This window comes from Mus caroli, unplaced genomic scaffold (assembly GCF_978045245.1).
Source record: "Mus caroli unplaced genomic scaffold, Mus_caroli_1 scaffold_8, whole genome shotgun sequence".
Lineage (NCBI taxonomy): Eukaryota > Metazoa > Chordata > Mammalia > Rodentia > Muridae > Mus > Mus caroli.
Genome location: NW_028227263.1, coordinates 114,440,295 through 114,457,256, shown reverse-complemented (window position 1 = coordinate 114,457,256; position 16,962 = coordinate 114,440,295). Strand labels below are relative to the sequence as shown.

The window sequence follows — 16,962 nt, the reverse complement described above, 5'->3', positions numbered from 1 at the left end:
AACCGAACAACCTGTGCACTCATGCAATATCCAGGAGCCCAGGGAAGATACGAATATGAGCAGCCTCTTGCTTCACCCTCCTTTTCTGTTTTTTTTTCTTTCAATCCTGGAGTTTGAACCCAGAGCCTTAGGCATACTAAACACTTTTCTGCAATTGGGCCACATCCCCAGCCCCTCAGGATTTTAAAATATTATTGGTTGATGGATTGATTGGTTGTATATGTGTATGCATAGGTGTTTATGTAAGGGAGTATGTATTGTGTGTTTAGATAATTGTGCTTGAGTTTGTGTGTGTATGTGTGTGGTCATAGGAGAACTTGCAGGAGTCTGTTCTCTCCTTCCACCCAATGGAGAGAGAGAGTGTGTGTGTGTGAGCGCGCGCGTGTGTGTGTGAGCGCACGTGTGTGTGTGTGTGTAGGTCAGGAGAGCTTGCAGGAGTATCTTCTTCCACCATGTGGGTCACAGGGACAAAATGCAAATCCTCAACTTGATGCCAGGTGCTTCTATCAACTGAGACATGTGTCTGTCAGGACATGGGTCTCCTCCCATGTGGAGGAGAGAGAAAACCACTGTCCTCACTGGTCCTCTGCCCCCACCTGTGCTGAGACACACTGACAGCCTCATGGAAGCCTGGAAGGAGGGAGAGGGATGTGTTCCTCTAGAGTTCCAAGTGGTTATCTGCCCTCACTCAGAAGCCATGCAGAGCACAGCAAGCCCTTCCCTCCCCGCGCTTTACACAGGGGAGTGAGGCTGGTGGGCACAGGGCAAGTCCCTGCTGGTCACCATCTGTTGCTGTGTCTTCCAGGGAGGGTGCTCACAAGCTTACCCACTCATGGGAAGCGAGAACACCACGGTCAGTTGGGGGTTGCCCTCCCAGAAGCCCTGGCTTCCTCTGGCTTCAGCACCTGAAACAGCCTCTGGCTGGGTTTGCCCAGCAGCTGGCAGCAGGTTGTACAGAGACTGAGGCCCTGGGAGAATCCCAGCTCCACCATTTCTTCCTTGGTTGGGAGCCTGGGAAGTGGTTTGGCCTCTCATGATCTTTGCTGGCCTCCATAGAATGGGGACAGTGAACACCCAGGCCTCACCTGGTGGCTGTGAGACTCAGTGAACACATGCCTCCCTTGCCTGTAAAGGGAGCAGCCTCGCCATTTAGGGCTGCAAGCACCCTTGCTCCCTACAGCCCAGGGAGGACCAAGCCTACCAGCCCCCTTGTCCCTGGCCATCAGGGACATCAATGAAATGTGGGGAGCACACCCACCTAGACCTGTCCCAAATGCTCCTGGGTTCCTCTCCCTCTCCAGCCTCCCTGCCTCCTCCTGGCCTCTGCTTCTCCCCTCTCCACTGATAGAACCCAAAGGTCAGGCAGTCCTGAGGGCAGAGCTCCCAACCCCAACCCCATCCCACGCAGAAGCTCTCTGGGGTGAGGAAGGATCCCACAGGATAGAGGCCTGAAGGGCCCACCCTGGCCTGTGCCTGCAGGAGCACCCAGTAGAGAGTACTGTGGTGGAGGAGGGTCTCAGGACTCTAAGCACCCTGGGGAAGGGTGGAGAGACTCCCAGACCACATTTTCCACCTCTTTCCAGGGCCACCCCCAACGACTCTCCTTACCAGGGCATGGGCATGGACATGGGCATGGGCACGGGCATCGGTCCCGCCGTAGCTGGACAACAGTAACATTGGTAAGGACCACGTCACGTCTCGACATGGCCTAAGATCTCATGGCCTGGCTGCCTTGGCCCCCCTCCGTGGTGTTACTGAGGTGTGAAGCTCCCGAGGTCCCAGTGGCTCCTGAGCTTCTGATGATGTCACATTGCCCAGTGACATCACAGAGGGAGTGGTGTGCAGGGAGGAGCCTTAGCCTCCCCTCCCCAGCTCTAGAGTCCTACATAGGATTTCAAGGCCACCTTCTGGTATCTAGAGTGGAACCTACTAGGTTCACACAGAAGCTCATGACTGCCATCTCTCTTCCCCCCTCCTCAGTCCACCTGCTCCATGCTGTTCCTGGATCTTTGAGGAGTTTCCCTTGCTCCCTCCTGTGTGTGGAAATGCCTAGAAATCCCCTTGCAGATCTCCCCTTGGCTGCCTGGTTTTTCCAGATTTAACAGTAGCTCTTCTCACCAAGGTGTAGGAGAGGAAGGAAATATTGTAAGATCCACAGGTCTGGTAGGACAGCAACAAAAAAGTTTCTCCTGAACATGATAGGACAGCTGTACTGCAGACCTCACAGCAGGCCTGGTTCCCAGCTAAGATCAAGGCTGGCAACATTCTCATGGGTGGGGGAGGGGCTCAGGAGCTGCAGACAGTTGAAGGCTCCCGGTGAAGCAAGAGTTGGTTCTAGGCTAGGATTGTAAAGCAAACACTACTATGTGACCCCACTCTTGTGAGTCTTATAACAGTACAAACCTGGTGAGCTTAAAAATAAACAAATACATAGAGGAGTACACCGGACTGCAGAGAAGGCTCGGCCATCAAGAGCTCTTGCTGTGCTTAAGCTGACTGGGCTTCAGTTCCCAGTACCCACATTGTGGTTTTCAACCATCTTTAACTACAGATCCAGGGAATCTACTGCCCTCTTCTCACCTTTTTATGTACTGCAGCCGTGTAGTACACACTGGCATAGACAAAGCTACTCACATGTAAGATAAAAACTTTAAATTTTTTTCATGAAATTGGTAGAGGTCGGGAGGTAGAGGGGTCTGGGAGGAGTGGGAGGTCAGGTAGGGATGGATGGATGTGAACAAAACATTTTATGCGTATTGGGAATTCTCAAAAATATCAAAATAAAATTGAAAACCATGAAAGTAATATATAAATATAAATAATAAAGAGCAACAAAAATAAAAATAGAATTAATACACTCACATGGGTGTGCACACGCGCATGCACACACATGCACAGTCTGATGTGATAGCATTCATCTGTAGTCCTAAAAAGGCTTGTGGGCCAGCTCGCCTGGAGTATACAAGCACTACAGAAGCAAGAGAAGAGACCCAGCCTCAATAAGAAGGGCTACAATCTCCAGAAGGGTGGGGCTATGTTTATTTTATGTCCCACTGACTTCAAGTGTGAGACAGTTAAAACATTTTAAATGACATTAATCTATCCTGTGTGTGTATGTGTGTGTGAGTGTGTGTGTGTGTGTGAGTGTGTGTGTGTGTGCGTGTGTGTGTGTGTGTGTGTGCGCGCGCGTGTGTGAGTGTGTGTGTGTGAGTGTGTGTGTGTGAGTGTGTTTGTGTGTGTGTGTGCGTATGTTTGTGTGTGTGTGTGTGGTCAGAGGAGTAAGCTCCTTCCTTCCATTTACTTTGTGGGTCCTGGGGACTGAATGCAGAGGTTGTCACGCATGGAGCACCTAGCTGGACTGTCCTCAGCTCTGTGTTTAACTCAGAACTTACACAGACCGTCAATAGAACACATTTGCCTTGCCCATTTTTTTTTTTTTATTAAGGAAAGCAAATTTCCACTAGTTTTCATTTTATACTTTATAATTTGCAACTTTTAAATATTCTTGAGCTAACTAAACTTTCAAATAAAAACACTTTCCCAATATTATGGCTCCCATTTTAGGCCACGGAAATGATGCAAGTATTTCGGCCAGATGAGCTGCAGGCCCTCCCCTGCCTCCCCTCCCCCTCCCCCACAGTGTTCAGGTTCTGCCTGGGGGTTCTGATGCTTTGCTGCTCCTGTAGATGACACGAGTTCAGATTCCAATACTGCTGTGGAGTGGATCACAACCCTATGTGACTCCAGCTCCAGGACTGCTGACAGCTTCATCTGGCCTCCCTAAGTACCTGTGTGGTCCCAGATTCTGTCTTTCCTCTCGAGGGTGTCTGGATTCTGACGTCTGGAGTAGGTGGGGTCTGCAGTCTGCCTTTCCCCTCCAGGGCGGGAGGGGTGAAGCAGGGTCAGGGAAGAATATTGTGGTTCTGTGTCTTCTACTGTCATCTTCCGGGTTGGAGGTTGCTTCTCCAAGAATCTCCGTGCTATGACTCTTAGGCAAAGGCCTTCTCTGACTATCTTTAATGAAGCGGCTCTCTGAGATGATCTCAGCTTGTTCATATTTCTTCATTTGGGGTGGCCTTGAACCTACACAGTTTATTTCGTCGAACCAGGGGTTTTATAGGTAAAGTTTTAGAGAAGGGCATGAGACTATCCAGGGAGGGGGAAAGGTCATTGGCTCCAGAGATGCCTCGTTTCCTTGGGGACGAATTCCGGGTGCTGTGCTATATGACTGTCTACCTGTGACTGCCTGGCTGGAGGTCTCGGGGTTATGGGTTACGAGCTCTGAGGCAGGAACAGAAACAGGGAAGGAGTTATCTCCACTCATGCTGGCCTCAGGATAAGATTCTAATCTCAATTTTTGAGATTTCCAGGGTTTGGATTTTCTCTGCCTTTCCAGATCTATGCCCCACATACTTGCACTAAACATTTAAAATACATGTGTAAATAAAATAGAGTAAAAATAACAATACCTTTTTTATTTTTAAGTTTTAGCTTGAGGTTGAGTCATGGAGCACTTAGCCATTATGCCTAATAAATTTTCTGTTATAATAAACATGTAACCTATGTGATGTGCACAGCTTGCTTCTTACCCTTGGCTGGTGTAGGAGGATCCTGGGGATTGAATCCAGGTTTTCATCATGTGCTCTGCCATGGAACCCCACTCCTGCTCACACATACCTTAAACCATACGACTGCTGACAACTGCTCCCGGCCGTCTGTGCTGTTGAAGAGCTGGGGCTGGAGCAGGAGCAGCTGACACTGGGGTGGCACTGATGTTCAATTTATAAAAAAGATCAAGTAGATAAGTACCTGATGCAGGAGGCCAACTTGGATCTAGTCTGGACTACATAGGCTAGCCTGGACTACACAGTGATAGCCTGTATCCAAACAAACAAGGAACTGGAGAGATGGCTCAGTGGTTAAGACTGTTTAATGCTCTTTCAGAGGACCTGGGTTCGATTCTCAGCACCCACCTGGCAGTTCACAATCTTCTATAACTCTAGTCCCAGGGTATCAGATGTCCTGTTCTGGCCTCCACAGGCCCCAGGTACACACAGACATACATTCGGGCAAAATAGCCATACACATAAAATAAAAAATAAAATTATTAAGAACAAACAAACCCTTCCCTGCAGTATCTAGGAAGCACAGGTAAGTCAGGTGTGTCTCTATATGCATGACAAAAACACCTGGTTCCCCCCACACACCCACACCCACACCCACACTCCCTCAATGTTTTTCCTTTAATTTCCCTTCTTTGCTGGAAATTGAATCCAGGGCCTTGGGCAGGCTAGGCAAGTTTTCTTCCATTCAGACACTCCCTGGGGTTATTTTAATTGTATTTATTCTTCCCCCATATCTCTGTGTGGAGGCCAGAGAACACCTTGTGGGAGTTGGTTCTCTCCTTCCATCCCATGCGGTCCGGGATTGAACTCAGTTATTCAGGCTTTGCAGCAATCACCCATTACCTGCTGAGCCAGCTTGTCAGCTCTTATGTAGTCTCTCATCATCAGTCTTGAAGCAACCTCTAAGCCATGTCTCCCCACAGTGGTCTGTTCTTTTCCTTGGAGTTTTCCTGTGTTTAGCACCTCCCTGTGTCCTGTTGCATGTCACCCTCACTGACTGTGTATCCTAGAGGGGTGCAGTATCCACAGCTGTGTCTCAGCATCTAGAACAGCATCTGATACAAACTGGGCCTCCTCCTTCTTTTAAAACAATACTTATTTTATGTGTCCAAGTGTTTGGCCTGCCTGCATGTCTGTGCACCATGTGCAATTCTGGGCGTCTTAGGAGGCCAGAAGAGGGCGCTGAGCCCTCTGGAGCTGGAGTTACAGATGGACCCATGTGGATGCTGGGAACTAAATTCAGGTCCTCTGCAAGAGTAGTCCACACTCCTACCCACTGAGCCTCCTCTTCAGGCCCACTCTTCTGCATTTCTTGAGACAAGATCACACTATGTAGCTGAGGCTGGCCTCTAAATTGCTATGATCCTCTGGCTCAGCCTCCTAGATGCTGGGATTACAGCCACCATGTGAAGCTTACAAAGCAGGCTTTCAGGAAGTGTCTAGAAAAAAAGCAAGTGAAAAATGTCCCCTCAAGCCCAGGGCTCACATGACCTCCTATGACTAACAGATGCCTTTACCTGCAGGGCCGGTTGACACGCAGCTGTGACCAACGGGGTGTGAGGCTTAGCTACAGAAAGGAGTCACTATCCTAGAGAGAAGGGTGGAAGCCCAAAACTCATACAATGGCATAACCTTGTCCTTCCCCAAGCCTCCATGGAAGCTTTCCATGGGCTACATACAGAGAGCCTGTTTCATAAAGCCAAAGCAAGAACCAGATCATGCAAGAACTGGCCATGAGACGGGTTGGCAAGGCTCTGGAGAGCTAAATTGAAAATAAATTGGAAGAGACAGGCATGGATCTGTAATCGCAGCTACTTGGAGGCTGACGTAGGAGGATCATAGATCAATGCCTATCTGGGCTACAGAGTGAGTTCAAGGCCAGCCTGGCCACCTAGTCTCAAAATAAAAACATTTTAAAAGGTCTTGGTTTTCTGGCACATGTCTTTACCCTTAGCACTTGGAAGGCAGAGGCAAGCAGATCCCGGGAGTTTGAGGCCAACCTGGTCAACATAGTGAGTTCTAGGATAGCAAGACCTACAAAGTGAGACCCTGTCTCAAAAATAAAAATGAAAAAAAAGTTTTTTTAAAAAAGTCTAGGATAGTGAGTGCCAGGACAGCCAGGGCTACACAGAGAAACCCTGTCTCGAAAAACCAAAAAAAAAAAAAAAAAAAAAAAAAAAAGTCTAGGATATAAAGAGCCTTGTGACAAACATTTGCCTAGCATGGGTGAGAAAGCAGGATGTATGCGGTGGGCCACCCAGATGCTATTGGGCAAAGTTTTCTTTTGTATGGTGGCACACGTGTCACCCCAGCCCCTGTGAGGCTGCGGCAGGCAGATGAAGAGTTCTGTGCTAGCCTAAACTACAGGCAGAGATCCTGTCTCATAAAACCAAGGTCAGAAACATCAAAACACCCCCCACCCAGAGGTGGGCATGGTGGTTCATGCCTGTAATCCTAGTACTTGGGGTGCTGAGGCTGCCATGAGTAGATTGCCATGAGTTTGAGGTCATCCTGGACTTGTATTGTGTAGCCTAAACAATTAAAAAAAAAAAAAAACCAAAGGACCAATAACTCCCCCCCCAAATCCAATGTTAGAAGTGACAAACCTGATTAATAGCAAGAGAGGAAGTAGAGTCACGAGCTCTTCTCCCAACGTCTGGTTTAGATCAATTTTATGGGTAGATCTGCCAGATACCAGGGAACAGAAACATATACAGTGTTGTATCTGCTTTTCTAACTGTGGTAGATGCTAGTCTGAGCTAGGAAGCCCCAGGCAGTCCCTCTGTAGAGGGCCTTCTGGGTAAGGCTCTCACTATGACACCCTTGAATGGGTGAACATCCTGTTTGAACATACACTACATCTTTGGGGGCACTCTGACATGAAGTGACATGATATCCTAGAGTCTGAGTTTCTTCCACTGACTTTTCTGATAAGGAGAAAGGTGAGAAGTCATGAATCCATTGGCAAATGGTGACAGAAAGCTGAGGAGAGGGGCCAGTGGAGGGAGAGAAGGGTGGAGGAGAAAATACAGAGTGCTGGTGCATGCCTGCTGCAGTCCCAGAAGATCAAGAGTTCAAGGCCAGCCTCAGGTACATAGTGGGTTCCAGGCCATTCTGGGCTACAAGAGACCCTATCACAACAAAACATAGAAAAAATAGGATATCTTTTTAAAAGGGTAAGCCGAACCTATCTATCTTGGTGTGGACCAGGATTCTGACACCCCTACCTCCATGTTCCTGGCTCCCTTCTCTGCCTGGCCTCTGTCTCTGTGTCATTAAGGGATGTGGGATGCTCCTGAGGGAGTGTGAACCTGGGAAAGAGAGTCACTTTGCAGAGTGGTCCAGTTAGCTGCCTCTGCTGTCATCTGTCAGAGTGGGGAAGGCCCATGCTCCTGGGTCCCTGGTTCTGGAATGTTTGGTTCTGGGTGTGGCTATTGCTTCTTTGAGGGGACCACCTCATGCTCTGGTTTGAAGTTGACAACACGTGCTGGTTCTCAGCCACACCTGGGCACCCACACAGATAACTACCTCCTCCACTGTGCACACCCGCATTCCTCCATGCCTGAATGTTCCACTGCTCCCTCTTTGCTCAGCCTCACTGTTGGCATTAAAACCTAAATATCTACACACACACACACACACACACACACACACACACACACACACACACACACCTGTTTGCCTCCTTCTAGACTATCCCCCAGGTAGACATACTGCGGAGGATGCATTACCTGCCCTTCTGTCTAATGCCAGACTTTAGCCCCAGGCCAGGCTTGCATCTGCGTCCCCCATACTCGGAGTCATCAGTACAATGCTTGGGGCTTCAGGTCAGGGCCCTGGAGGCCCCAGGGGAGCAGAGAAGGAAGGAGAAGGTCCTGGCCCCCAGCCCACATGTCTGAGGCAGCTTCTGCTCCACCAGGTCTCCAAGCCTCTCCCTAGGGCTGCCTCAACCGGCTTTTCAGGTACCACTGCGTCCTTTCTCAGCTCATGGCAATCAGCCCCCAGCCCTTGCCCAGGGACTGGGAGGAGAGGCCTGGATTCTGTCATGAACATGTGATCCCGGTTCCAAAATTTGAGGCCCTCCCCAAGAGACCCTATGTAGCTTTGGGGACCCAGTTACCCCTTCTCCCCAGCATGCTGTGAGGTGGGTCCAGGCTCGTCTTCTTTTCTTAGCTTCTAACCCATCCATGAGCTCCATCTATGACTATAGTTACTGGGCCTCAGTTAATATCTCGTGAACTGGGGTCATAGCAGTATCCAGAACGAAGGGCCCGATAGCTAGAAGTGAACAGTCTAGGAGGGGAGACACACTTAAAAATTAAAAACAATTTCAGATTGCAACAAGGTCTATAGAATCAGAAGGGTGACATCACAGAACACAATTGTCATACCTGTCACACCACACTGCCTGGGGCATGGTCAGGAAGGGCTTTCTGACATGCTGGCCATTTGAGCCAGGTGTGGAGTGAGTGGAGGCAGCTGGGTCACACTCTGGCTTCCAGGCACATGAAAAGTCGCCAGACAGCCATGGGGGGCGGGGTGGAGGGCTGAGGAGCTCGGACAAAGGCCATGTAACTGGAGCAGAGAGAGAGGTGGGAGAGGGGACTCCAAAGACAAAACCAGGCAACTCCTTCAGCTCCTCGGGGTGGGGGTGGAGGGTCCTCTTCTCCCTGTCTGCTTTCCACTCTTCCAGAGTTATCCTGTAGAGCAAACCCTCTAAGAGGGCTGACAGGGTGGTTAGGGATGGAGGGTGCCTGAAGGTGGGTTCAAAAGGAAGGAGGATGGCCAGTGGGAGAGAGAGGAAAACAGGAGGGGCTGGGCAGGGCAGAACCCTACTGGGGTGGAGGGCCTGAGCAGGTTAAAGAGCAGAGGCAAGGATCTTGTCCATGAATCATCCTGTCTCCTCCTCCTCCTCCTCCTCCTCCTCTTAATTGCTCAATCCCAAATATCTCTGGGAAACACCCCCCTGACTGGACCGAAGTCAGAGCCTCACAGGAGGGATTGAGTCATGAGGGGTGGGGAAGAGGGAGGGGGGTGAAGGATAAATAGCGGCCTCGCTCCCCGGCTCCTCTCTGCATCCTCCCTGCCTTCCCAACAACATGGATCTTGTCAGTTTGCTCAGCTCCTGCTGCCTCTTAGTGCTCCTGGGGACTCTGCCTGCCCGGGCAGCCCATGAGGATCCCGTTGAGAAGGTCATAGAAGGGTTCAGCCGAGGGCTGAGCAATGCAGAGAGAGAGGTGGGCAAGGCCCTTGAAGGCATCAATAATGGAATCACTCAAGCTGGAAGGGAAGTGGAAAAAATTTTTGATGAACTCAGCAACATGGGCAGCCAGGCTGGCAAGAACGTGGAACATGGCTTGGACAAAGTAGCCCATGACATCAACAGTGGCATCGGACACGCAGGAAAGGAAGCAGAGAAGTTTGCCCATGGGGTCAACCACGCCGCTGGACAGGTTGGGAAGGAGACAAACAAAATCATCCATCATGGGGTCAGCCAGGGGGGCAGTGAAGCAGGGAAGTTTGGTCAGGGGTCCCACCATGCTTTTGGTCAGGGTGGGAATGTGGCAGACAAGTTTGGTCACGGGACCCACCATGCTTTTGGTCAGGGTGGGAATGTGGCAGACAAGTTTGGTCACGGGACCCACCATGCTTTTGGTCAGGGTGGGAATGTGGCAGACAAGTTTGGTCACGGGACCCACCATGCTTTTGGTCAGGGTGGGAATGTGGCAGAGAAGTTAGGTCATGAAACCCACCATGCTTTTGGTCAGGGTGGGAATGTGGCAGAGAAGTTAGGTCATGAAACCCACCATGCTTTTGGTCAGGGCGGAAATATGGCAGACAAGTTTGGTCACGGGACCCACCATGCTTTTGGTCAGGGCGGGAATATGGCAGAGAAGTTTGGTCAGGGGGCCCACCATGCTTTTGGTGAGGGCGGGAATGTGGCAGAGAAGTTTGGTCAGGGGGCCCACCATGCTTTTGGTGAGGGCGGAAATATGGCAGAGAAGTTTGGTCAGGGGGCCCACCATGCTTTTGGTGAGGGCGGAAATATGGCAGAGAAGTTTGGTCAGGGGGCCCACCATGCTTTCGGTGAGGGCGGAAATATGGCAGAGAAGTTTGGTCAGGGGGCCCACCATGCTTTTGGTGAGGGCGGAAATATGGCAGAGAAGTTTGGTCAGGGGGCCCACCATGCTTTTGGTGAGGGCGGAAATATGGCAGAGAAGTTTGGTCAGGGGGCCCACCATGCTTTTGGTGAGGGCGGAAATATGGCAGAGAAGTTTGGTCAGGGGGCCCACCATGCTTTTGGTCAGGGTGGGAGAGAGGGAGGCAGACTGGTGCAAGGGGCTGGTCAGGGACTTAGCCATGCTGCAATGGAGGCACAGCAGTTTGGTCACGGGCATGGTTATTATGCTGCGGGGCAGACTTGGCAAGAAGGAGACAAAGTAATGCGTCCTGGGGTCAGCCAGGCTGGGGAGGAGATGGAGAAGTTTGGCCAGGGTGTCCGCCATACTATTAAACAGGCTGAAAAGGAAGCAGAAAAAGTGGCCCATGGGGTACAGAATGGAGTCAACCAGGCTCAAAAGGAAGCAGAAAAAGTGGCCCATGGGGTACAGAATGGAGTCAACCAGGCTCAAAAGGAAGCAGAAAAAGTGTCCCATGGGGTACAGAATGGAGTCAACCAGGCTGAAAAGGAAGCAGAAAAAGTGGCCCACGGGGTCCAAACTGGGGTCAACCAGGGTCAAAAGGAAGCAGAAAAAGTGGCCCATGGGGTCCAAACTGGGGTCAACCAGGGTCAAAAGGAAGCAGAAAAAGTGGCCCATGGGGTCCAAACTGGGGTCAACCAGGCCGGGAAGGAGACACAGAAAGCTGGCCAAGGGGTCAACTATGCTGCTGGCCAGGCCGAGAAGGAAGCGGAGAAGCTTGGCCAAGGTGTCCACCATGCTGCTGGCCAGGAAATGAACAGGCTGCAGCAAGATGTTCATAATGGGGTCAACCAAGCCAGCAAGGAGGCCAACCAGCTGCTGAATGTAGGTGAACAGAGGTGGGGAAACTGGGGAGAAGGGGGTTGTGGGAGGGAAGAGGCTAAACCTTTGGGAAGCCATAACACTGGGTTTCCTACCTTCCTTCTCCACCTCCATTACTACAGAGCTGGTGGCCAGCTGGTTTAGACCATCTTGTCTGCAAAGCTTCCCCTGAGACAAGGTGAAAGGGACCTAGTCCTGCTATCGGGCCCATCCTACATGAGGGAACCTAACCTGTTCTCTCTCCTGGGACCAGGAAATAGTTCCCAGACATTGTACAAACCGATAGCGGCTGAGAAAACCCACAGTTGGGGAGAAGCTTTGGTGACAGGCTCTGCTGTGTTCTGTCCTTGTAGCAAGCCTCTGAGGTGGTCAAGAGGCGTGAGGGCGCTGACTCTAACATTTAGATAAGGAAACTAAGGCTCAGAGAGGCCAGGGGGACTTGCTGAGGTCAATGGAGAGTGCTCAGTGCATGAGATGCAGCTCTTCCTTTGCCTTTCTGACTGGGTGGCGAGTGAGCTTCTGGGGTACCCTCATGCCCATATTTGTAGAGGGAACAGATGCCGGAGACCAGGTAAGCTGCAGCAGAGCAGGCAACAAGGAGATACCTGGGATGGTCCATCGGGTAGCAGGCTGACTCCTGCACAGCCCAGTTCCCAGTTCTCCATACTCTTGAGTGAAGAGTCACTGAGATCAGAAAGCTGGGATACCACCCCAAGGATGGATCCAGGTCTCAGAGCCCAGAGCCACATCTGCTGCCTGGAAGGAGCCATGGAGGGCTGGGTGGGGAGGAGGGGACTAAAGAGAATCCTGAGTGGAGAATAGGACCCTGAATGAGACACCCAAGTGGACTCTGGAAGAGGGTCAAGAGCCTTTGTGGGTGGAGTGCCATGGGGTAGGTGTGGCCTATGCTGAGTGATGTTCTGGGCTCAAGAGCAAGAATGAGCTGAGTTAGGCTTGAGGCTACATTGTAGCAAGTGATTAAAAATCAGGGCTGAGGGTGAATGATGGTTCTAGGTATTTGTGTGGGTCCTTTGAGTCCTTCTTCTGCAAGATAGAAACATTTCCTAGTCCATAAGAGGCAGACATCCTTCCTGGAGTTCTGTCCAACTCTCCTAATCAGCTTAGCAGCCGGGGCACTGGGTTGTCTCTCAGGATCATGAATGGGGAGCCCTGCGGTTTAGCTAGGCTCCCACTCCAGACCCAGTCATATTAGAAGGGGCAGGTTCCTGGTGAAAAGGGATGAGGAAGACCCTCAAAGGGTGGTAGTAATGATCTGGGTTTGTCAACAGGGGTCTCATCAAGGTCAAGGCGGGTACGGAGGCCAGCACGGAGGCCAGCACGGAGGGGCCGCAACCACTACAGTAGTATCTGGGGTGAGTCTCTGGGTGTAACATGGGTTTGGAGCCAGGAGAGGGGAGTGGAGGCTACTTGAGGTTCTCCCAAGGATAGTGGTTGGTTAAAGGTTGATGACTTGCTTTGTCCTTGAATTCCAGGCCTCGGTCAACAAGCCATTTATCAACTTCCCAGCTCTGTGGAGGGTGAGTGCTGCATAATCCCCAGTCCCCTTGAATTCCCTTCCCATAGCCTTCTTGCAGTCAGCATCCGGTTGGACAGACTCAGCCTCTGTAGAGACCATCCAACCAGTTCTCCCAGCTCTGCTCTGGCCTTTCGTCACTCACTTGCAGCTTTTGGGCACTTTCCAGTCCCAACTAACAAACATCAGCTGACAGAAATCACCTCTAGGGCACTGAAGCATCTGGGAGCCAGGGAGGGTGGGGATACTGAAACTGTCTCTCCCATGCTCATCTGGGCTCCTCACCATCTCTCCTCCCATTCCCAGTGGCTAACTGCCTTCCCTTCTTTTTGGCCTTCCTGTGAATGCCTCTGCTCCCCTGCCCTGCTGCTTTGCGTGGGTGCACTGAGTAGTGGCACTTTGGTTTGTCAGCTCGTTCTCTGCCAGGCTGAGATTGTAAATCCCTATAAAAGTCTGGTCCTTTCTCTAGCTTTGGCTTTGTCTTTTTCTTTTTTTAAACATTTGAAATCATATGTGTGTGTGTGTGTGTGTGTGTGTGTGTGTGTGTGTGTGTGTGTACACTATGTTTTGGATCCCTTGCAGCTAGAGTTACAGGTATTTGTGAGCTACATGAAGTGGGTGCCGGGATCCAAATTTGGGTCTTGATGATTGAACAGCAACTGCTGTTATCTTCTCCCTGGACTTAAAGCCCAGAATCCAGGGTTTGTCACACCTCCAACTCAGAGTAGCAGAGGGTTCTCTGAGGTGCGACACACAGGGCTTCTTCTGTAGAATACCCACCCCAAGCTGGTCTCCCTGAGGGAGGTGGATCCCCATCATTCCAAGGTAAATAGCTGGTCTCTCTATCACTTCTCAGGGGTGAAACAGGAGCCCAGATCTTAGGCCCTGTGGCCATGTATTTAACACCTTTCCTCTCTCTTTCAGAGTATCGCCGCCACCATGCCCTAAACTGATGCCCAGGCAACAGAACGCTCCGGTTGTCACACCAGCTGAACCGACCCAGAGGAGCGGGGGCTTGGGGAGAGCTTCCTGGGTGTCCTTGAAAGGGCTGCTTTGAGCTTTGTGAATAAACTTGAACATACTCTCCCTTTTCATCGTGGCTCACTGTGCTTCTTAGAGAAGGATAGGCAGAGGTGGGGTGGCAGGCTTGTACATCCTCTTGTCACTTAATGGAAGGGTCTAGGAACTTGCTGTATAGGATGGAAAGAGCTGGAGACTTCAGGATGATTAGCTTGAAGAGGGCAGTTCCCAGAGGCAAGCTACCCTTGGCTAATGTGCAGTGTTTGTGCTCAGCTGACTAGGAAGGGAAGCAACCACTGGCAGTATGTGTGGTGGCCAGGTTGGAAACAATGGCAGCCTGTGTCTGTTGTGCAATGGAGACACACTGGGTGCTTTCCAGTCATGATCTCACCGAATCCTCCAACCACCCAGTTAGGTAAAAGATGTGTTATTATCCCCAAGTACTAAGGACTCCCGTGGAGGGAGGCTTGTGCTATTGGAAAACAGTGGTCAGTCAGTGGACAGAAAGAAACAGTCTGGGAGCTTCGAGCCTTCTGTTTAGCTGGAGAGGGTGAGGCAGCCAACTGGGGGAGAGCACCGGATAAGTGGAAGGGTTTCTCAGGGAAAGCAGAGAGTGGAAGGAGGCTCAGGTGAGAGAGTCTCTAACGGATGGAAGAGCGACTCAGAAGGCTTTAGGTCCCTGAACTGCTCAGGCACAGAGGGATGACAAAGGCAGCCAGCGTGTGCCAACCACAGGGATTGCCCAAAGCCTCGAACCTGTTTGAGCACAAAAGCCTGTGTTACCCCTGTTGGATGCAGGGGGATTCCTTGGGGCGAGGGCACACTGGGGACTTTTCACCAGAAGCGATAGGCCTGCACCTGAGCACTATTCAGCTCCACATAGGATGCTACCTCACACTTCTCATGGTCTCCCTGCTGTTCCCAAGTCCCAACCACAGCCGCAGAGTCCAGGGGAAGCTGCCTATAGGATTGCCTTCTCTAGTGTCAATCAGAGGAGGTGTGAACAGGCAAAGGCGGCAGTCTGTTTCCAGTTCCTCAGCTCCACCCACTGGGCAGAGGCTGAGACAGGGTGTTTGCACCAGGGAATTTGGCTTTGCGGCTTTGCCGGGGCAGACCTTAGACCATGAAAAGCCTCGGCTGTAACTGAGTTACAGAGAGATGGGCCAGCAGGAAACAGCCCCTTAAAGACTAAGCAACACAGTACACAGAGAAGCCTACATTTGCACGATAGAGGCAATAATATCCCAGATAGTTAAGGCCCCTTTCTCCTCTGTTTTTGTAGAGGTGGCTTAAACCTTTAATCTCAGTACCCTGGAGGCAGAGACAGGCAGATCTCTTGAGTTTGAGGTCAGCCTGGTCTACATAGTTTGTTTCCAGGCCAGCCAGGGAGACATTGTCTTTTATTTTATTTTATTTTTTGGGTATTATCATGTATAACATCTGAAAGATTTTGAAAGTGTTTCAGACAAGAGGATGAAAAGATTTTGCAGCAGTGGTGACCTCACCCCTCAGATCCCCCCATTATCGTCTTAAACTTGCTTGAGTACACACCGGGCCATCCAGTCTCAGAACAACCTTCACAAAACAAAAATGAAAACATGCACGTATTTATGTTTGCATGTGTTTGTGTGTGGGCATGTGCATGCTACACCATACTTGTGTGGAGGTCAGAGGACAACTTACGGGTGTCTGCTCTCTTATTCCACCATGTGGGCCTCAGAATCAAAGTCAGGTCACCAGGCTGCCCTGGAACTCACAGAGATCTGCCTGCCTCTGCCTCCGGAGTGCTGGGATTAAGAGCACATGCTTAAGCAGCTCTGTTGCTGCTTCTCCTCTTCTTCCTCCCCTCCTCCCCTCCTCTCTCCTCCTCCCCTCATTCTTCTAATAGGCTCTCCTCTTCTTTCTCTATCTCTTCTAATAGGCATTGCCTTAAGCCCTTAATTCTTGCTGGGTATAGTGGTACATACCTATCATACCTATCCCGTGCTCAGGGGCCAGAGGCAGGATCATCAATCAGGGCAAGCCCAAGGCCATTGGTGCTATCTATGTAGTCCTACCTCGTTTCAAATCAACATGGATCATGGTAACCACAACAGAAACTCCTATTGTCCTACTTCTATATCCTGATTGCTGGAATTGCAGGCATGTGCCATCAGCTATATATATTTCTTTTAGTCCATTTCAAAACATGCCGCAGAGATCTGTGAGATGCACTTTGGTAAGCAGAAATATGCCAGACACTCGATGACCAGCTCTGTGCTGGACTGATGGTGATGGGCCAGGCCCTTCTGGGAGGTGCCCTACAGCTCCTGCTTTCCAAAGGCAGTATTCAAGTGCTCTTTTACCAAGTAAAAGCTTGCAACGGCTATTTTAAAGACTACATTTATTTATGTATCTATGCATTTATGTGTGTGTGTTGTGTGGGTGTGTGCCCATGCACATGTGCACTGCTGCCTTGATCTGGGTATGGAAGGCGGCAGAGGACAACTTTGCCAGAGATGATTCCCTCTGCCGCTTGGGGGTCTGGGATTGAACTGAAGCTGGGCAGCTAGCCCCCTTATTCACACTGAGCTATCTTGACAGTTTCCTTCCTTCCTTCCTTCCTTCCTTCCTTCCTTCCTTCCTTCCTTCCTTCCTTCCTTCCTTCCTTCCTTCCTTCCTCCCTCCCTCCCTCCCTCCCTCCCTCCCTCCCTCCTTCCCTCCCTCACCCCTCTTTCACATTGACTATTTCTCTCACCTGTTTGCTTACAGAACAGCCCTG

General features: G+C 50.7%; 1 protein-coding gene across 2 annotated transcripts; it reads left to right on the top strand.

Moving 5' to 3' along the window:
- Positions 1 to 9,673: 9,673 nt before the first annotated feature.
- On the top strand, positions 9,674 to 14,262 carry Sbsn (suprabasin). 2 transcript variants are annotated; one of them, XM_085841893.1, is made up of 4 exons: positions 9,674 to 11,650; positions 12,937 to 13,020; positions 13,141 to 13,185; positions 14,106 to 14,262. In XM_085841893.1, the coding sequence occupies exons 1-4, from the start codon at positions 9,725 to 9,727 to the stop codon at positions 14,127 to 14,129; spliced, it is 2,079 nt and encodes a 692-aa protein (XP_085698019.1). In that variant the 5' UTR covers positions 9,674 to 9,724; the 3' UTR covers positions 14,130 to 14,262. The 2 variants fall into 2 exon arrangements, with proteins under 2 accessions (XP_085698019.1, XP_085698020.1); XM_085841894.1 differs by having other exon boundaries at positions 9,674 to 11,654.
- The last annotated feature ends 2,700 nt before the right edge of the window (positions 14,263 to 16,962 follow it).